General features: G+C 45.6%; 1 protein-coding gene across 1 annotated transcript in view; it reads left to right on the top strand.

Annotated features, from left to right (window-relative positions):
• ush2a (Usher syndrome 2A (autosomal recessive, mild)) overlaps positions 1-22,790 on the top strand; it is a 577,949-nt gene that overhangs the window by 394,613 nt on the left and 160,546 nt on the right. The window contains 5 exon segments of the mRNA XM_056279331.1: positions 4,684-5,417; positions 5,958-6,127; positions 6,263-6,429; positions 10,135-10,223; positions 20,851-21,185. Of these exon segments, the coding sequence (XP_056135306.1) occupies positions 4,684-5,417; positions 5,958-6,127; positions 6,263-6,429; positions 10,135-10,223; positions 20,851-21,185 (1,495 nt within the window).

The raw sequence follows: 22,790 nt of genomic DNA, 5'->3' as shown, positions 1-22,790 counted from the left end.
TGGAGGATTCTTTGACGAAAGCAAAGTTTGATGTAAAAAAAATCTTATTTCAAATACAAGTCATTATTTCTAACCTTGTCAATGTCTTGACTCTATTTTCTATTCATTTCACAACATATGGTGGTGAATAAGTGTGACTTTTCATGGAAAACACAAAATTGTTTGGGTGATCCCAAACTTTTGAACGGTAGTGTACATCATCTCAATTTTCAGACATTTTTAAATATGAACTTTAAATATGAACGAATAAATTTCCAACTTCAGGCAAATACCTTCTGAGAGCACGTCACAGATGCATTCCTTGTTTTTGGTTCGCTCGCTCCCGTAAAAGCATCTTACTGCGAGCTTGACCCAGCCATCCTATGGCTCTTTTGCAAACTACCATATCATCTTGGAACATTTCGGAAATGTATTGACATCACAACTTTCCCCAATATCTGCTCCAGCTTGCGTTCACACATGAACGGAACACAGAAAATTGCTTGAATATTGATGTGTTAGGCTGCATGTGTGAAAGGGGTTATAGAAAAGAGACACTAATCCTTCCGACTCATTAGTCTGCATTGTATCAAGTCCATTGTTTACTGGAAATATCTGAGTGTGCGTTGCTCTGGGTGTGGCTGTGTCAAGCCCATCTGGATGCTTGTCTGTAATTATAAAACTAGTGATGATGATGGTGTGTGTCTGTGTATGCATGCATGCGCGTGTGTGTATTTGATGACTAACTCCTACTACTACTACTACTTTCGGCTGCTCCTGTTTGGGGTCGCGACAGTGGATCATCCGTTTGCACTTCTTCCTGTCTTCTGCATCTTCCTCTGTCACACCAGCCACCTGCACGTCTTCCCTCACCACATCCATAAACCTCCTCTTTGGCCTTACTCTTTTCCTCTCCCCTGGCAGTTCCGTATTCAGCATCCTTCTCCCAATATACCCAGCATCTCTCCTCCACACATGCCCAAGCCATCTCAATCTTGCCTCTCTTGCTTTGTCCCAAATCGTCCAACTTGAGCAGTCCCTCTAATACAGGGGTGCCCAACTCCAGGCCTCAAGGGCCAAAGTGTCTGTAGGTATTTTTTGCAACCATGCACTATACCACCTGATTTAACTAATTCCTGTCCCTCCTTGGTCCAAGTGGTGAGCTAATTAGTTAAATCAGGTGGTGTAGTGCATAGTTGGAACAAATACCCGCAGACACTGCGGCCCTTGAGGCCTGGAATTGGGCACCCCTGCTCTAGTATAATCGTTCCAAATCCTGTCCTTCGTCACTCCCAATGAACATCTTAGCATCTTCAAGTCTGCCATCTCCAGCTCCACCTCCTGTCTTTTCATCAGTGCCACTGTCTCCAAACCATATAACATAGCTGGTCTCACAACCATCTTGTAAACCTTCCCTTTAACTCTTGCTAGTACACTTCTGTCGCAAATCACTCCTGACACTCTTCTCCGCCTACTCCACCCTGCCTGCACTCTCTTCTTCACCTCTCTTCTGCACTCCCTGTTACTTTGGACAGTTGACCCCAAGTATTTAAACTCATACGCCTTCGTCACCTCTACTCCTTGCATCCTCACCATTCCACTGTCCTCCCTCTCATTCATGCATAGGTATTCCATCTTGCTCCTACTGACTTTCATTCCTCTTCTCTCCAGTGCATACCTCCACCTCTCCAGGCTCTCCTCAACCTGCACCCTACTCTTGCTACAGATCACAATGTCATCCACAAACACCACCGTCCACGGAGACTCCTGCCTGATCTCGTCCGTCAACCTGTCCATCACCATTGCAAACAAGAAAGGGCTCAGAGCCGATTGTTGATGTAATCCCACCTCCACCTTGAACCCATCTGTCATTCCAGCCGCACACCTCACCATTGTCACACTTCCCTCATACATATCCTGCACCACTCCTACATACTTCTCTGCAACTCCTGACTTCCTCATACAATATCACACCTCCTCTCTCGGCACCCTGTCGTATGCTCGCTCTAAATCTACAAAGACACAATGTAACTCCTTCTGGCCTCCTCTATACTTCTCAATCAACATCCTCAAAGCAAACATCGCATCTGTGGTGCTCTTTCGTGGCATGAAACCATGCTGCTGCTCACTAATCGTCATTTCTCTTAACCTAGCTTGTATTACTCTTTCCCATACCTTCATGCTGTAGCTGATCAACTTTATACCTCTGTAGTTGCTACAGTTCTGCACATCGCCCTTGTTCTTGAAAATTGGTACAAGTATGCTTCTTCTCCACTCCTCAGGTATCCTCTTGCTTTCCAAGATTGTGTTAAACAATCTAGTTAAAAGCCCCATTGCCATCTCTCCTAAACATCTCCATGCCTCCACAGGTATGTCATCAGGACCAACTGCCTTTCCACTCTTCATCCTCATCATAGCTTCCCTCACTTCCTCCTTGTTAATCCACTGCACTTCCTGATTCACTATCCCCACATCATCCAACCTTCTCTCTCTCTGATTTTCTTCATTCATCAGCCCCTCAAAGTACTCCTTCCATCTTCTCAGCACACTCTCCTCACTTGTCAGCACATTTCCATCTCTATCCATGATTGCCCTAACTTGCTGCACATCCTTCCCAGCTCGGTCCCTCTGTTTAGCCAATCGATACAAGTCCTTTTCTCCTTCCTTAGTGTCTAATCTGTCTTGTAACTCACCATACGCCTTTGCCTTTGCCACCTCTCTCTTCGCTTTATGCTGTATCTCCTTGTACTCCTGTCTACTTTCTTCATCTCTCTGACTATCCCACTTCTTCTTTGCCAGCCTCTTCCTCTGTATAATTTGCTGTACTTGCTCATTCCACCACCAAGTCTCCTTGTCTTTCTTCCTGTGTCCTGATGACACACCAAGTACCTTCCTAGCTGTCTCCCTAATTATTTCTGCAGTGCCTGCCCCGCCATACGGCAACTCTTCACTACCACCCAGTGCCTGTCTTAACTCCTCCCTGAACTCCACACAACAGTCTTCCTTCCTCAACTTCCACCATTTGATCTTTGGCTCTGCCTTCACTCGCTTCCTCTTCTTGGTCTCCAAAGTCATCTACAGACCACCATCCGATGCTGCCTAGCTACGTTTTCCCCTGTCACCACCTTGCAGTCTCCAATCCCTTTTAGATTGTGCCTTTTAAGTAAGATATAGTCCACATGTGTGCACTTTCCTCCACTCTTGTACGTCACCCTGTGTTCCTCCCTCTTCTTGAAATATGTATTCACTACAGCCATTTCCATCCTTTTCGCAAAATCCACCACCATCTGTCCTTCCACATTTCTCTCCTTGGCACCATACCTACCCATCACCACCTCATCACCTCTGTTCTCTTCACCAACATGTCCACTGAAGTCCGCTCCAATCACCCCTCTCTCCTCCTTGGGTACACTGTCCACCACGTCATCCAACTCACACCAGAATTCATCTTTCTCTTCTATTTCACACCCAACTTGCGGGGCATATGCGCTGATAACAGTCAGCACTCCACCTTCAATTTCCAGCTTCATACTCATCACTCTGTCTGACACCCTCTTCACCTCCAGCACACTCTTGACATACTCTTCCTTAGAATTATCCCTACCCCATTTCTCCTCCGATTCGCACCATGGTAGAAGAGTTTGAACCCACCTCCAGTATTCCTGGCCTTACTGCCCTTCCACCTGGTCTCTTGCACACACAGTATGCCATCCTTTCTTCTTTCCATCACATCAGCCAGCTCTCTCCCTCTACCAGTCATAGTGCCAACATTCAAAGTTCCGACTCTCACCTCCACACTCCTACCCTTCCTTCTCTCTCGCTGCCTCTGGACATGCCTTCCCCCTCTCCTTCTTCTTCGCCCAACAGTAGCATAGTTTCCACTGGCACCCTGCTGGTTAACACTACCGGTGGCAGTCGATGGTAACCCGGGCCTCGACTGATCTGGTATGTAAATCTTATTTATGATCCACATATTTGATTTGGCAAAGATTTTACATCGGATGCCCTCCCTGACGCCACCCTCCCCATTTATTCAGGCTTGGGACCGGCACTAAGAATTCACTGGCTTGTGCATCCTCAGTGGCTGGGTTCTGTGTGTGATGACTAAGTGGCTACAATATTGTGAAGAAACAGATTCTTAACTTTAGAAAATCCCTAGCTGCATCACACAAACATAGGGAAGCGCGCACACACACACACACACACACACACACACACACACGAACAATATTGCATAACCACATAACTACGACCTGTTCTGCACCTAGTATGGCAACACCTACTTGAACAAAGTTTCACTAGTTTGTGTGAGTGTGTGACTGTGGTTGTGTGCCAAATTGAGTGTTGTTGAAAGGGAATAAATGGGAATGAGTGTTAATCCCTTGGATCGGAATGTCCAAATCACTGTCTGTCCTTCTGATGTCATTCTTGACATTTCTTGTCAAATAATTCCTCAGAACACTAAGGACCACCACTTCCTGTCTTTTTTTTTTCATGTCCTTAACACATTCTCTCTCTCTTTTCTTTTTCTCTCACTCAAAGATAATGGAAAATCATGTTTCTCCTTTGCTCTTTTCCACTGTTTTGCTGCCTCTCCCTTTCGCTCTCTTTTGTATATGTATGCACCACGATAATAAGGTAATTTTCTTTTTCCCCTCTTTTTCCTCTCTCTCTCTTATTCTCTCTCTCCCTATCTCTCCCCAGGTCCAGGACCAGTGAATCCCCCAGCAGTATTAAAGCTCCATCCGCATAATGTTACAGTTACCTGGGTTCCTCCTTCTCAACCCAATGGACTCATTACCAATTACACCATCTATCTCCACCCTGGCTCTAGTTTTAACTTAACTCATAACCTCACATCTATCTCTAGCAGCAGCACAAACCTCACTTCCAGTCCAGTTTTTAGACTTGGCTTTAAACCAAACCTCATGTCCAGTACTAGTCCCAGTAAAATGCCAAGCCTTAACCGAGTTCTTGAAACAGGACCAACGTCTAATCTTACCACAACAGACTCGAGCCTCTCCATGTTCAACCCAGGCTTTACTGCCATCTCCAACAGCCAAGGACATTTACTAGACCACATCTCTAGCGCTGTCTCAAGCTCCACACCTGGTGACTCAGAAGTCCCCCCTGTTAGCTCAAACACTGTTTCCAATTCAAGGCAACATTCCAGTTTCATCCCCTCACGTTCTGCTGAATCCAGTACCATACTCAGTACAAGTGGAAGCCCGACGCCTGTTCCGTCTAGCCAAGCATCCCACGAAGTCAATGACAACTCTACACCTGATACAGGCCAAGACCTCATTAGCAGCCTTAGCTCCAGTTATGCTACCACGGGCTTCAGTGTCATTTCATCCCCCCTGTCAGTTACTGTTTCAGGGAACACCACCAGTTATACCTTCCTCAACATACTTCCATATGAGATCTACACCTTACAGGTACAGTTGAAAAGCTGTGTTTAGGTACAACATGAGTTGAAGTGATAGTCCTATCATTTCACATCATGAAGTGATAGGACTATCATTGTGACTATCATAGGACTATCATGAAGTGATAGGACTATCATTATATTGCACCCTATTTCATAATACAATTGTTTCACATAGTTGAGTACATTGTAGGACCTTGTAGAGTCCAATTCTTGGTTCAGAGGTTGAAATCCAGATTAGATATCACTAGAGTCAACTTTGATGGTAACAGTCACAGAAAAGTCAAAGCTGAGCAGTGTGCCTTAACAGGTCAATGGAGAGTCTTTAATCAGCCAAATCAGTTGCAAACACAGTACTTGTACACACAGATCAGTTGATTGAATGGATGGAAACACATAAGCTCAGTAACTGAAGAATCACTGATGTATGTTATTGTAAGATGGCTAATTATCAAGATGTGTGAATTTTATCCCTAATTGTAGAAATCCCTAGCCGTATAACAGTCATATCAAATGCCAACTCTTATCAACACATTTTTGTACCCTTTAGGTAAAAGCATGTACTAGTGTGGGCTGTTCACTGTCTTGGACGTCACAGCCCTTTCGTACCCCCCCAGCCCCTCCTGAGGGGATCCCTGCCCCCTACCTTTACTCTGACACCCCCACATCTGTCCTCCTGTCTTGGGGGGCACCAGAAAGAAACAATGGACCGCTAGAGGGGTGAGCAGCACCCCCCCCACACACACACATACACACACTTCTTAGGTAAATGATACTATGATGTTCTTTTACTCTGTCCAAGTGCTAACATCCTTGCGTCTCCTCTGTCATTTTCCTGTCTTTCCTTTAATATAGTTGGTTGGTTGAGCGCAGGGTGGCTGGTACCACCAAGCCCTCCACAGTGGGCCATTTACCTCCATCCCAAACCCCCGTCTCCTACTTGGATTCATCCTCAGCTCTCAGTCCCTGGACCAACTACCAGTACCGGTTGGTTGCCCACACCCAGGCTGGCGGCAGCACAGGTTTGTGCACCACTTCAGGGCTCCAGAATTCAATTCAAAATTTCAGTCAATTCAGGGAATTTTTGAAACATTATAATAACTGTTAAAATATGGGGATGTAGTGGTTAATAATTCCCCTTATTGAGCTAGTAGGAACATTTGTTTAGAGCTGCTGTTTTCTCGGTTCGTGTTTGAGCTCCTCTACACTGGTGAGCTCCTCTACACTGGTGACCCCGACGTTTGTCTCTTGGTAGTTATCGGAGACAATCTTTCAAACGAACATCGTTGACAAAATCAACGCGGTTTCTCTCAAATATTGCCAGAGTTCTGGGAGTCATCAGCAATGACATGGTTCGCCCAGGCGGAAGCATAGTTTGCTATCCGCAAAATAACAGATGATGCTACTAAATACTACTACGTGGTATCGGCGCTCGGGTGTTCAACTGCAACTAGAGTGGTGAGTCTCCTTACAAATCCTCCGGCGGCAGACAAATACAAGGGGCTCAAAGATCACCTCTTGAAGATTTTTCAACTTTCCGACGCCGAGAGGGCCCACCGTCTCTTTTCTCTGCAAGGCTTGGGTGACAGCAAGCCATCCGAGCTCATGGAAAAAATGCTGAATCTGCTGGGACTGGCACACACACTTGATTTCCTCTTTGTCCAACTGTTTCTGCGACAACTGCCTGCTCAGGTGCGGGCCACTTTGGCTAACACCAGCATTACCGATTGCCGCAAGCTAGCTGAAGAAGCTGACAAGTTCTTCCTGGCCAGCCAACAGCAGCACTGCGCGTCCGCGCTCACCCCTGCCCACCACCACACGCCAACACCTGGTGACTCAATGGTGGTCGCCGCGGCAACCCCCGGTCGGCGACAGGAGCCCAGCCTGTGCTTTTACCATGCAAAGTTTGGGGCCAAGGCGAAAAAGTTCAACTCCTCGTGCAATTTCATTGGGAAACGCCAAGGCCGGCGCTCACTAGTGGCCATGGGCGTTGGCGTGGAGGACAACAGGCTACTTTTCCTGCAAGACTCCATCTCGGGGAGGCGTTTCCTATGCGACACTGGGGCACAGAGGAGTGTCGTACCTGCATCGAGTGTGGACGCCCTGTCGGGCGCTCGCAGCCCTCCCATGGAAGCTGCTAACGGCAGCTCTATCTGTACGTACGGCACGAGGCACATTGACATGTGTTTTAACGGACAGCGGTTCAGCTGGGATTTTGTCACCGCCGACGTGGCATTTCCCCTCGGTGCAGATTTCCTTTGTGCTCATGGGCTGCTGGTGGACGTCAGGAATCGACGCCTGATTGACGCCGTCACCTTCGCTTCACACCCGTGTACACTCAGCGATACAGGCTCCGTCAGGCTGTTCAGCATGCTCTCCAACGAGTACATGTTTCTCCATCTTCTCTCTGAGTTCCCTGACCTCACTCAGCCCACACTCTCGTCATCTACGACCAAACATGGGGTTGAGCACCACATCGTCACCACAGGCCCACCGGTGCATGCCCGAGCTCGGCGCCTTGACCCTGACCAAGCTCTCTGTCGCCAAGGCGGAGTTTGAGAAGATGGAGCGCCTCGGCATCATCCGCCGCTCCAGCAACCCATGGGCTTCACCCCTCCACATAGTGCCTAAGCCTGGCGGTGGGTGGCGTCCATGTGGTGACTACCGTCGGCTCAATGACGCAACAACACCGGACCGCTACCCGGTTCCTCACATCCAAGATTTCTCCGCCCACCTGGCTGGGAAAGTGATCTTTTCCAAGGTGGACCTCGTCCGTGGATACCACCAGGTGCCCGTCCATCCCGCTGATGTCTCCAAAACGGCTGTGACAACTCCATTCGGACTGTTCGAGTTCCTGCGCATGCCGTTTGGGCTCAAGAATGCTGCGCAGTCCTTCCAGCGCCTCATGGACTCAGTGTTGCGGGACTTGCCTTTCCTCTTTGTGTACCTGGATGACATCCTGGTCGCTAGTGCCTCCGTGTCCAAGCACTTGTCCCACCTCAGAGCCCTTTTCGAGAGGCTCAGCCTGCACGGTCCACCCATTTGGGACTCGACTACAGCCAGATGGCGGCTGACCAGACGCCGACCCAGGAGTGCAGGCATGCAGGACTGCCATCACAGGGCTGCAGTTGGAGGATGTGGCTTTCGACGACGCCGGCGCCACACTCCTGTGCGATGTCTCTATGGGTCAGCCCCGCCCCGTCGTTCCGACTGCTTGGAGGCGGCGGATCTTCAACGCAGTCCATGGGCTGTCTCACCCTGGCAGAAAGCTTTCACAGAGATTGGTGGTGGCAAAGTTTGTCTGGCATGGACTCAAAAAGGATGTGAGGGACTGGGCTGACACCTGTGTGGAGTGCCAACGCTCCAACGTGCTCTGGCACGTCAAAGCACCCCTGATACCTTTCACGGTGCCCGAGAGGAGGTTCGACCACATGAATGTGGACCTGGTAGGCCCCCTACCCCCCTCCCGTGGTTTCACATACCTGCTCACCATGGTCGACAGGACCACGCGATGGCCATAGGCTGTCCTGCTTTCGTCCACGACAGCGCCTGAGGTTGCCCGGGCGTTAATCGGAACCTGGGTCGCCCGCTTTGGCACCCCATCTGACCTCTCCTCGGACAGAGGGCCGCAATTCACGTCAGCGCTCTGGGAGGAGATCGCCGCGGGTTTAAGGGTGAGGCTCCATTGCACCACAGCGTATCACCCTCAAGCTAATGGATTGGTCAAGAGGTTCCATCGCTCGATGAAGGCCGCATTGCGGGCTACCCTCAAGGATAACCGCTGGGTCGACAAACTGCCTTGGGTCATGCTTGGGCTCAGGACGGCCCCCAAGGAGGACCTCCAGTCCTCATCCGCCGAACTGGTCTACGGACAGCCACTTCGGGTCCCGGGGGGATTTCCTTCCCACCGCCACAGCTCCCTGGTCCGCCAGCTGCCAAAGGACTCCGCTGCAGGAGGAAGCCAGGGCTTTTGCACCGGTCCCCACTTCTCAGCATGGCAGCTTTCAGTCCTATGTCCCCATGGAGCTGCGGTCGGCAGAGTATGTTTTCATCCGTCATGACGCGCACCGCGGTCCCCTGCAGCCACCCTACGACAGCCCATTTCGGGTACGGGACACTGGAGATAAGCACTTTTGTGGTGGAGGTTGGCAGCAGGCTGGAGCGGGTTTTTGTGGACCGCCTCAAGCCTGCTCACCTGGACTTAGACTGCCCTGTTGGTCTGGCCCTGCCCCCATGGCGGGGGCGCCCTCCGGCCCTGCCCCCCTCCCCCAGCGAGCCGCCCCCTGCTTCCCCAGCCCCTCCCTTTCCCTGGTCCAGCTGTGAGGACTCTGCTGCTTTGCCTGCGGTTAACCAGCCCCCAGCTCCTGTTCAGCGGAGCCGTTGGGGCAGAGAGATCCGCCCTCCTCGCCACACTGTCTTTTCGTATTAAGGCGAATTCTGGGGGGGACGTGTGTAGTGGTTATAGGGATACATAATTCCCCTTATTGAGCTAGTAGGAACGTTTGTTTACAGCTGCTGTTTTCTCGGTTCGTGTTGACAGTTATACACTTCCGCTGCGCGGGTTTTTGTTGTTGTTGTTATGGTGAAGGAATAAATGGTGCAAGTTGTGTAGCCGAAAGAGAAAGTTGTCACGACTCCTGATTGAGCTCCTCTACAGGGACTTTGTTGTAAACAGATGTGTTGTAAACAGATTGTTTCACAATGTATTTTTGCATGTTTGCCTGCAGGACCATGGGCAAATGTGACCACCAGACCTTCTCGGCCAGCAGGTCTCAGTCCACCAAGGTTGACCATCTTGGGGCCAGAGTCACTCCAGGTAAAGAGTCTGTGTTTTATCCTTGTATTTCCTAAGGTTAAATAAGTAAATCGGGATGTGGTGACCTGTCCAAAATGGTAACAAGGAACCAGTTAAATTGAGCATATGTTGAATGCATGCATCTTTCCACGTGACGCACAAACACATGTAATGTAATGGCAAATTAATATTTTAAACAAAGATCTGATAAACAGAATTTACAGGTTCTTGAAATGCTTATTCTCGAGAAAAGCTCTGTATTCCTTTGGTGTCCACAAAACAAAGGTCTAATGCAGTTATTTAACAATTTTATAAATTCATTGTTGAATGTTAATTTTATTAACATGAAATACTGGAGATCAGAGTCCTAGTTGTCGAAAACCACAGCAGTGGAATGGGACTCTCCGTAGTTATTCTAGGGTGAAAACATTAGAGGAGACAAAGTAATGTCATATGGCTTCCTTTCTCTTCCTCTTTGGATTTAATGAGAAAGGAACACACTTAACTCAAGGTCCCCTTCAAAAAATGGGTGGGGCTATGACCCTGTCTGAACACAGCTTCCTTCCTGTCGGCCATTTTGAAGGAGGGGCCAGAGTTTAGCGACAACAATTGCTAATCCTGCACAAAGCCTCAGTAAAACCAACACACTCGCCCACACACACACACACACACTAAAACAAGAATGCATACTCACACATTCACATGCACACACACTCTCTCTCATGTATGAACTAACTCCCTTGCACTAATGCTAACTGCAGAAAAATGCTAATGCCCGTCATCATTTCAGACACGCCCCTGTCATCCCTGCAGCGACACAGCTTTAGGGGTCAGGGGCCAGAGAGGGAGAATGTTCCCCTCCTGGTGGTTACTAATTGGACAGACAGGCAGGCCGCTTCCTGGTTACCAGCTGACCTTGACAGTGTATAAAGGATTTAGCGTTTCGCCTCTCTAGCGTTTCCTCTGCCTCTTCTCTCTTTTGCATTGCATATCACGCCTTCTTTGCACAGTTACTCACTCAGTCTGACTTAACCTACCTCCCTCTCACTTTTACTTTCAATCCATTTGTTCTCCTTGGCACCCGCTCTTGTTTGTAGCACATTGTACTTTTTTTTCACTCATTCTTCGCTCATTCTCTGGTGCACCTGCTCAGTCATTCAATCTCATTCCAGTCCTATCTTGCCCCTGTTGTTTTTAATAATTCCAGTGTTGTAAAAAAAAAAATCTTAACAACCTCTAGTATTTACTGATTTACATGAAAGCAGTGCAAGTCAAGTGGTGTTTATGTGGAGTTGCAGTAAATTTGCAGACACAGGAAAAGGTGGCAGACTGCTTTTTTTTACTGCTTTTTGTCAAACAACTAGAAATTATTCTTTCCAATCAGAGCTGATGGGAAATAGGCCAGGTAGATTTTGTATCCAGTCTGTGTTTGACCAGATGAAGGCTGAACATGGATCAAAGATTATCTTAAAATTGTGTTTGAACTGAACTTACAGTTTACAGACTCTGTTCTGTTTAAGCCTCTAAATCCAGCAATGTTTTACTTTAAGGTTTTTCCATAGCAATGTTTTAACAAAATATATTTTCCTATATTTTTCTATGCCTTTTTGGATAAAGGTCCCATTTATAATCATTTCAAATCATTCTGTTGGGTTAACCATCGTGACCATCCCAAGGAAAATGTGTTGTGGGAGGAAAACTGCTATTGTGCCAAAGGATAGTTTGGGTTTTCATTGTCATGTAAACTGCCCCAGACTGTGGTACTTGAAAGCTGTTTTCAGGGTGGTTGATCTTCCACATGTGTTTGTCACTCACTGCCTGCAAGATACACTAATAAATGCTATACACTTTCTCCAACTACAAAACACATTACCAGATACAGCATCAGTACATTACTGAAGAGGTGGCTATAAAGCCACATAGTGTTACCATGGTCTTCCCCCAAACCAGTGGTAGGTAGCAGGTATTTGGTTTGGCTGCCATACAAACACACTGCTGGGGAATCTAAAAAAAAAATCAACAGGCTTTGGAACTTGGGAGACTTCTGTACATTCCCATGAGCACGTTCAACATGTATTCACACAGAAACAAATTCGAAGTACAAATGCTTGAGTGCACGTGCATTTTTATACGCATAAACAAGACCTCGGAGGCATACGGGTAGCATAGCAGTCTATTCCGTTGCCTACCAACACGGGGATCACTGGTTCGAATCCCCGTATTACCTCTGGTTTGGTCAGGCGTCCTTACAGACACATCTGGCTATGTCTGCAGGTGGGAAGCCAGATGCAGGTATGTGTCCTGGTCGCTGCACTAGCGCCTCCTCTGGTCGTTCGGGGGGAAGGGGGAACTGTGGGGAATAGCGTGATCCTCCCACGCACTGCGTCTCCCTAGCGAAACTCCTCACTGTCAGGTAAAAAGAAGCGGCTGGCGACTCCACATGTATTGGAGGAGATGTGGTAGTCTGGAGCCCTCCCCGGATCGGCAGAGGGGGTGGAGCAGTGACTGGGACGGCTCGGAAAATAGGGCAATTGGCCTAATACAATTGGGAGGAAAAAAGGGGGAGAAAATCCAAAAAACAAAACAAAAAAAACCCCCACACACATTGTTTTTTTTTTCAACTTAATCATGTACAGTAATACATAAACACAGACAAAGGTCAGTGCATTATCTTCCTCTTAAGCATTCACTGTGCACACACATATGCACATATCCCTCTCTTTCCTGAGCCAATGCCTGAAACAAATACACAGCATGGTAAAGAGACGTCAGTGCATAATTCTAAAAAACAAGGATGACATTTACATAAAATGAGGGTAAATTATTCAGCTACCCAAACCTCAGACTCTCGTCTTTGCTTCTCTTGTTATTTTTGTTGTTATTGTGTCACATTTGTTGACTCATTGATTTGTTTAACAACTGAGGTGATACTGCTGAGCAGACGTTAGGGACTTGGGGATGTGTTAGTTCAGTGTAAGACGATATCTGATATTTTCATGACTGTTGGGCCAATCCATCAAAATTCAGTTTAATTCCAAAAAGTGTGCAAACAGCAGATTTTATTTATCTTTTTATGATACAAGGTTTGTATCAGACAGAAGTAATTTATGTGGATGTCTACTGCATTACAGTGCAAACAAAGTGGCCCATTTGTGTGATTTTTTTTTACCCGTATTTGTTTATGTTTGTGATTATTTTTCAAGAAAGCAAAGGTTTTCTGTCCTCTTTGATAATTTCATCTTAACAATCAAAATAAGTGTTTAAAAATTTTGTTACAATTTTTCTTAGACAATCATTTGTGATATAGTCAAATCTCACTCAAAAAAAGTCCTACGGCATCTGGGTGGTGTGGTGGTCAATTCCATTGCCTACCAACACGGAGATCGCTAGTTCGAATCTGTGTGTTACCTCCGGCTTGGTCAGGCATCCCTACAGACACAATTGGCCATATCTGAGGGTGGGAAGCTGGATGTGGGTATGTATCCTGGTCGCTGCACTAGCGTCTCCTCTGGTCGGTCGGGGTACCTGTTCAGGGGGGAGGGGGAACTGGGGGGAATAGCGTGATCCTCCCACACGCTACATCCCCCTGGCAAAACTCCTCACTGTCAGGTGAAAAGCGGCTGGCGACTCCACATGTATCGGAGAAGGCATCTGGTAGTCTGCAGCCCTCCCGGGATTGAGGGGGGTGGGGGGGTGGAGCAGCGACCAGGATGGCTCAAAAGATGGGGTAATTGGCCGGATACAGTTGGGGAGGAAAAGGGGGAGGATAAAAAAAAATTCCTTAGGTATGGAGTCTGACTGATGGAAACACAGGTCAAAAATTCTAAATGATGATGATAATAATACAAATAATACACATTCAATCAACCAGTCAGCGTCATTACTTTATAAAATTACTAGGATAATTTTGATGCTCATATAACTTTAAGTTGACAGTAAAACAGCTGTTTAAATAAATAACAGGATGTAGTGCATTCCTTGTTTTGATTTTTCAGTGATGGTGATACCACTTGTTAAAACATGCATGACCCAGGTTTATAAGCATCACTGGTGTAATTATATCATCAGAGAATGCCTTGGATAGTATAAGACCACAGAAGCCATTGGCACCAGGATGGCTTAGCAGTTTAAGTGGTTTGGGAGACCCTCCATCCAATGGGATGATAGAGATCCGAACATAGGGACAATAAAGTAGTGGTGTCCAACAGTATGCCATCAGGGTTCCTGTGGATACAGGTTTCCATTCCATATAAACACTACACCTATTGATTATATTATTGCACACCTTAAACCAAACACAGAGGAAATAATAAACTAACTGGTACAGTGTTAGTAATGAAAACCTGCAAAAACATAGCTGATGTAAAAGATGTAAAAGAATACAGATAGGATAAAGGGGGATAAATAGGAAACTATAAAAAACAACCAAATATAAGGGATGCACTGATTTTGCATGAATATTTAAGTATCGGCTGATACCAAGTACTGAGCTGATCCGATACTTTTGTAGAACTTTTGCAGACTTAGACCATAGACCCCTTATCACGTGACGTAAAAGCACCGTTGTAAACAAGATGCAAGCGCAGAACGTGTGGCAAAACATGGCTGAGAAACATCGTGCATACCTATGAAACTCCCAGATAGATGAAAGCGTATAAAACTTAAAATTAAACGGAGAAAAGTTAGAAATTTGAGAAAATGGAAATCTCAGAGTGTGTTCAAGGTCTAAGCAAGGAAGACGGAAGGCATTACGAGTCAAAACTTACGTTAAGCACTGGAGAAAAACTTCCCGATCCATTTATGCCCGATGAAGCTCAGTGGACAAGGGATATCACGAAGATGCCAAACATCGGCTGGAGGGATGTGACTGAATACCTCATAGACACACCAAGTATATTTACTAAAGAATCAATGAAGGCATACAACTCTTTAGAACCATGTGATTACTTTGTTGATGGACATGTCCAAGACTGCTTTTACCGTCCATTATCAAAGGAAAACTAGTTTTGCTTCATCAAATCAGTGATAAGCCCTCATAGTTTAATTGTCTGTACTCTGTACGGTTGAACTGTTTGTATTCAACAAAAGTTGAATTGTTTGTATACGGTTATGAGATCGAGGCTGGGGTCAAATTATGACCTCAAACGTCATGACACAAGAAAGCTGATGGAATCGTTGTCAATCTTGAGACAGGCTAGGCATAAGCAACTCAAACTTCGGTTTGGCAGTTGCTCTACTAGGACAGTATCACATTTACAGCTGTTACATACATATGTTCAATCACCATACTTATTTGTGTAAGAAATGGATACATACCAGATATGAAATGTTCTCCGCATATCTTCGCGTTTGATATTTGCTCTTCTGACCACGTCTTCCAATCCTCCCGATTGTATCGCATGGCTCCATGCCTGTCTTCATTTTTCGATTGGAGTTTTCACTTTCGGCATGCAATAAAAATGCAGATGCTTGTTTTTACCTATCTTTACGATTTGTACAACTGACAGTGCAACAACTGTGAGGCATTTCGTTTCGTTTTAAATCAATTTCTCCATGATGTTCTCTTCAAAATGAATGTAGTATCGTTTACAAACACACGACTTGTTGCCCCTTTTTGCCTCACAGTCTGCAAACACACATTGGCTGCATGTAAACAAGGGAACACGTGTATTAGTTTTGGGTCAATGATCAAAATAATTGAGATGGAATCAGTTTTTTTTTCCATCACTAAAGAAATGCCAGCTTCCGTGTGCAAAAAAAAATAAAAAAAAATTTGTAAATCAAGCTATTTTTCTTTTATTTATGACACATTACTCCTGGTTTTTGACATCAGATTTTAGTCTTGGGTAAAATCTCTGACACCAACACTGCATTTTAGCTTGATATCAGCTCGATATCAGACACCAGTATTGGTATCGGTGTATCCCTACTTATTACGAAATATTACCTTTCCATCTGATCCTTCACAATGCTGTGGAGTATGGTGCCATCATCCAAATCACCATATTATAACAGGAACAGAAACAATTTATTGTCATTTCTTTCATGTACCTGCATACACAAAAGAAACAAAATTCCATTTCCCCCAGCCCACAGCAGTGCGACACAAAAGACAAAAACACACATCCCATATTTCCCAAAAACGACACCACCAAAAACAGAGAGAACAAAGCAAAGAAGAAGAAAAAAAACACAAACAGTTAACAACACAGTCGACTCAGTGCAACACAGTTCAAAAATCCTACTGTCCAGAGAACGAATGCCAGCCAGGATGACTGTCAGAACTGCCAGTCTGCATGGGCTAGCAGTTAGCTTAGCCTGCCCCGCTTCCACGTCCTGTCAGACCACCCTCGGTGGTTCTTCCTCAGGCGCAGCTCCGGCAGAGCCATGGTCCCTGGGCCCACCGGACGCAGCACACCAGGCTACCCCAGCCAATCCAACGCCAGCTATCCCAGCCAGACACTTTCGACACACCTCCCCGCACTCTACATGACGACACTAAAACACAGTCAACACTAAGCGAGGCCGCCGCCAAACCGCCCTCGGTGTTATCAGAACTGCTGGTCTGCATGGGCTAGTAGTTAGCTTAGCCTGCCTCGCTTCCGCATCCTGTCAGACCACCCTTGGTGTTACCTCTTCGGGCGCTTCTCCGATCAGGGCCGTGGTCCCTGGGCCCAGACCAAGCTCTCCCAACCAATCCAGCGCCAGCTCTCCCAACCATCAAATGAAGACAAAACAAACTTAGACGCAGACATGGACAAAGACACTGCATGGACGGTACTGGGTGAGGCCACCGCAAACATAAGTTTGCGCCACCATCTTCCCACACCGGTACTGGTTGAGGCCGCTGCAAACATGAATTCGCACCGCCATCTTCCCACACCGGAAATGGAAGAAACAGAAATAATATACTAACACCTCATAAGACAAATGTCATATAAAACATATCCCCTAATTTGGTCAATATCCACCTGTGATTGTATTTTTATGAGTTTTAAGCAATGTTGACCTCTGTGCTCATAAAAGTAATTCATTGCTGCACAGTATCATCAGAAATATGAACAAAAAAGGAGAAATGGTGGTTCACATAAAACATGGCGATTAAGTGTTATGTAAAATTACAAACATTTACCTTACCTTGTGCCAACATCATGTTGCTGTGTGCAGTATTCATTGGAACACTCTGGTCTATAGGAAATTAATACCCTTCTCATCTTTTCTTCATTTGTTCATTTGCATTGAATCTTTCAGTGGATTAATATGCTTGCATAATGATGCCAAAAAACAAACAAGGATGTCTGATTAGCTCACTAAACTACCAAGAATACTGTTTTCTAAATGATTTTCTCATTAGCTCTTGTTCCTTCCCTCCCTTCCTATGTCTTTCTCTCAATCTCTCTATGGCCTTTTTTTCTTCCTCACTGACCCCTCATCAATCTCCTGTCTGTTTGTACCATTCTTCCTGCTTTCTCTCTGGTCCTATTCTCCCCTAAAATTGTGCACACATCTCTACTTAAATTTAAGATATTGAAGACACACAAACTCTTACTCTCTTACTCCATGACTTATCCTCCTATAGGCACACACGCACACACGCACACACACACACACACACACACACACACACATAGCACATAGTGTCAAGCCTCAGGGCTCTGTGTCAGCGCCAGGTCTCTGCTGTCTTCACCATCTCTAGATTACATCAGGCTTTTCAATCTGTAAATGACTTCCTCCACAAACAACACCCAACACTCACTTTGGCAAATGAGCTACCTAACGCCACATGACCCTTCCCATGTGTGGTGTGAGTGGATGGCTTGAGAGAGTGTGTATGTGTGTGTGTGTGTGTACATTTGTGCATATGTGTGTGCGTATACACTTGTGTATGTGACAGTAGCATCAATGTACCAAGAGAGCAAGAGCAATAATTGCTCTTGCTGTTCACTCACAATTAACATTTTTACTACTTAATCACTCAGTCATAACTTTCTACAACTGATCTGACCTGTTCCGCTACTCAATATGATAAAGTACCATTTTATACACAGGTGTGTGTCTATTTCAGTAAATGTTTGCTTGCAAACTGTTTGTCAAAGTACGAGTGGAGAGTTTTATTCCGTGGTAATTTTTTGTTTGTATGAGGTATTCATGCCATTTCCAGTGTGCTTCCATGCACATTTGTGTCCATGTGTAGGCACATATTAACATGTTTGTGGGTGTGTTTCTGTGTATATCTCTTAGAAATCATGTGTATGTGTGCATTTTGTGTGTGTGTGTGTGTGTGTGTGTGTGTGTGTGTGTGTAAGTGCCAGTTTGCCATCCCCCACTCTGAAATGCTGACAGACTGAACGGTTTCCAAATCAGATGCAGCACTAGATGACAGCATGCTTTTGTTTTTGCATGCAGCAATTTCATTACTGCCCGCTTTCATTATTTTAGTATGGTGGTTGTGCATGTATGTGTGTTTGTGGATGGTGTGTTTGTGTGCACGTGTCCATGAGCTGTACTGAGCACTGTTTTAAATGTGATGAGAGGCACATCCTGCTCAAGTCAAAGTCAGTTTGTCAGCCCCAACCAGAGTGCCTGGCTTTATACACACAGACTTAAACACACATAAGTCAGCACAAACACATGAAAACAATTAGAAATACATGTTCATATCCTATTACACAACATATAGTACATGCATCTCCATTCACAAATACATGTTTTAGTAAAATGTGGATGTGGTATACCTATGTATAGCACGCATAGACTTACACACCCGACACAAACATAAATATATACAGTCAGAATCAGAATACTTATCTCAAACTCATGGTTGGAGGTTGGTCAAAAAGAGGATGGATACACTATATCTCAAGTTTCCTTAGAGTTACAATTAGATATGTCAACAGTCCATCTGTTTTATTGACCCTGAACTTAGCCAAAAGTTGTGATCTGACTGTCCCGTTGAGCTAGAAATTTACTTTGTAGACCAATGGCATGGAGATGGCATGGACAGAAAAAAACAATGAAACAAAGAAGGCTATTTGTGGATTGAACAGTTTTGAGCTAGACAACTGTTAACATTTGTGCTTGTATATTTGTTCTTGTACATATTGTGCTTTTGGGTTACAAAAAGAAAAGGAGGAAAAAGAGAAAATCAGAGCAAGACAGAGAGATAGAGTCCCTCTGGTTGTGAGTCCAAGTGATTAGTGTGAGTACATAGACGTGTGAAGGTGGATGTGTCTGGATGAGCATCTTTGTGCCTGTGAACATGCATGTGCATGGGTGTATCCAACCAGTGCTGACACCCCAATCCCCACTAGCACAGGTAAGCAAAAAGGCCATGTGTGCCTGCTACCCAGCCTTGGCCCAAGTTAGGGGACAAACCATACTCCGAGCAGCCCATACAACCATCCCACACACTGCAAAGCGGCCACTGCCACACCCATCCCATCCCCCTCCACCTCCACGCCCAAAGAACACCCCCACCTGAGCTGCCAGGGACTGGGATCCCCAAGGCAGAACCCCCAAATCCTAACACAACCCAAGGACAGCAACAGCCGCAGAGGCCACCCAGATGATGAATACAATAAACACAGCTGAACAAGGCGAGCAACTCTAACTCACTAACACCAAGACAGCACGCTGCAGTGAGGCTGCAGGTAGCCCACCCTTCAGGCCAGCACCTGTCCAATGCTGATCAAGTAGCTGAGTCACTGAGCTGAACCAACATCAAAAATCTATCCTGGAGCGAAAAAAACATGATGCCTCCTAGTGAGCCCCTAACCACTCCAGACACCAAGACCAGGCCTAATGCCACACCCGAAGGCCACAGTTCATAGCTGACTACTACAGCAGCCACAGGAACATGCCCCCTGCAGCAGCTTGGAGAGCACCAACACTCACCCTGCTCCTACCCCAGAGCAAGATGGAACTGCTGTAATTTATATAGAAGCCTTCCATGCCTGCTCATAGCGGCTAGAGGAGGACTAATCATGACTGTACCTGTCTTAGGTTGTACCCAATTTGGCTGGGAGTATCTTAGCCTTCGTAGGCTAGCCAATCTTCAATACTCACTCCTATTAGAAACCCTCTTATGTGGCTGTCTGACTGCCAGGGGGATAAGGCGAACATGCTGGTGCACAGTTGGATGTTCTTGACACCAATGACTTCCTGACCACGGGTTTAGGTAGGCCAGGCACAGTGGGGGTCTTAACCCCTATTACGGCAGGAGCTCAATGATAAACACAGAGGAGGGCGTAATGCCCAGTCACTGAGGGTGGCAAGCGAACACTCTGAATGACTGTGCATGTCACAACAAACACCCAGTGCCATCGGTACACAATCAGCCCAGTACACCTGCCACCAATCACCAATTACCGGGAACCAATGTCTCGCTACAGGAAGAGTCCCGCATGCCCCACCACAAGCCCCCAGCAGCAGCCAAAGGGCACTCACATCATCCGGCAGTAGCGATGCCTCACCCAAGAGCCCCAAAACCAGCACTGCCACACATACAGCCCAGAATCCAGAGGACCCCGACCCCAGCATGCACATCAAGAAAAAAAGAATAAATGTTTGCACCTTTTTGAAACTCTGTGTGTGTGTGTGTGTGTTTGTGTTTGTGTATCTGACTGTCTTTCTCTTTTCTGCACCACAGGTCACATGGTCCCCTCCTCTTAATGCCAATGGAGAAATTGACACCTATGAGATTCGCCTTTCACAACGTTGCATCTCTCACAACAACAAGAATGGCTCTGAGCTCAACCTCACAGTAACAGGCCTTGTTCCGTATACAAAGTACAATGTCACTGTTCTAGCATGTTCCAAGGGGGGTGGGCATATTGGAGGATGCACAGAGAGCCTGCCTACTCAAGTAACTACATTACCCACAGTACCCCAGGGTCTTGCACCACTGGCAGTGGTGGCTGTCAGCGAGTCCTTCTTGGCAGTATCCTGGCAACCTCCAATGAGACCCAATGGACCAAACCTCAGGTATCAACAAGTTATGAATTACAGTCATGGCATAAAGCATTTCTAAATTCCATTGATGCCCAAAGTTCAGTTATTGCTCTATTGAGAATAAAAAAATGGAAGGAATTATAAAATATAAATTTGATATTATGGCACATTTCATTTTTTTTTTCTTTTAGGAAATATAATTGTTTAATATCTTTGTCTCGATGTAGCCTGAATTACTGCTCCTAACTTGCCAAGGGCAACTAAGAATTCTGTCCTTCGTTCAAATAAAGATTTTAATTATTTTTCCATCATTGAATAATGATAGCTACCAAAAAAGGACTTTACAGTGGTTGTTGTGAATGGCAGATGTTCAGATAGTGAATAGAGCTCACCACACCAGTTTTATTAACTCCAAAACAACATGCACATTAACCATTCATGTAACACCAAATCTCTATTTCTCTGAATCAAATGAACAATGATTTGACTCTCATTCTTTCAACTCAGGTGTGCTTTCTCAGCTTTGTTTTGTCCAGCTTATTTTACTTCCCAGTCTGACTACAGAGAGAAAAGTGTCTCTGAGATAGACTTCATGAACAGTTTAGCACTATCTTCCTTGGCAACCTTGATCTCCACCTCATGCGTTTTACCATCCTTGCTGGGGAGGACTTGTACATACATGAGCACAATGGAAATGGCAACCTACTTTGTAATAGACAGGTTAGCAATAGGGAGAGTTCCACATTGTGGACAACAATGCTAAAGTCAAATCTGACCATGGGTTATTGAGAACACCATGACCGAGAGGTGAAAGTATCGCAGTTTTTTCCCCTTCCTTGTGAGTGGATTGTTGTGGATTAATAAATTGAAGAAAATTTTTGGGGGATTATTGGTACTGTTCCTTTGGAATTGAATGAAAAATAATTTTGAATATCCTTTGAATTAATTTTGTAAAGCATACATGGAAAACGTGACCAGGAGGCCACATGGACTAAATTGTTATTTTTATTTTTTGTTTGGATTCATTGGGGTTGGATTGTTGTGTAACTGGAGTTTTGTTTGATCAGCCATAACTATTGAATTTAATACTATGTGCATATGGTTTTGATCATTAATTACACTATAGCCTTTTCTCACTATGACCTGTTTAGTAGGCATCATTGTGGTCAGTTTTTATAGGTTTGCATATGTGGTGTCATCTCACTCTAATCTTAACTGCAAATTTGATGGATGCACAGTTTGCCTCGAAGTTCTTTACTTGTGGTTTGCGGAAGCTGCATGTGCTGGCTGCGGTTTGCGAACTGTCGATAACATGAAGTTGCAGTGCAGGTGCAGTTTGTTAAAAATGGACCCAAGCAGGAATCTGGGCTGGACTGCAACTTTTGTTGTGGCTGAAGTCAATAGAGGTACTGTTTCTTCATCAGTTCAAGAGCTTTTGAGCTATGTGCTTGCCTTTGAACAGGTACTTGATTCCAAAATCACCAGCTGGAACAGAAGTGAGCAAGTCATCTGGATCAGAGGACACTAAGGCCAGTGGTCTGGCATTAATGATAACAACTACCTCTACCATGAGAGTGGGGACTACTTCTTGTGTCAAGCCGTCACAAAGCCGACTTTGCTGTTACCATCTATGTTTTA

The sequence above is a fragment of the Lampris incognitus genome, chromosome 4, assembly GCF_029633865.1.
Source record: "Lampris incognitus isolate fLamInc1 chromosome 4, fLamInc1.hap2, whole genome shotgun sequence".
Taxonomy (NCBI): Eukaryota; Metazoa; Chordata; class Actinopteri; order Lampriformes; family Lampridae; genus Lampris; species Lampris incognitus.
The sequence above is the reverse complement of the archived record's forward strand: the minus strand, read 5'-3'. Positions and strand labels throughout refer to the sequence as shown.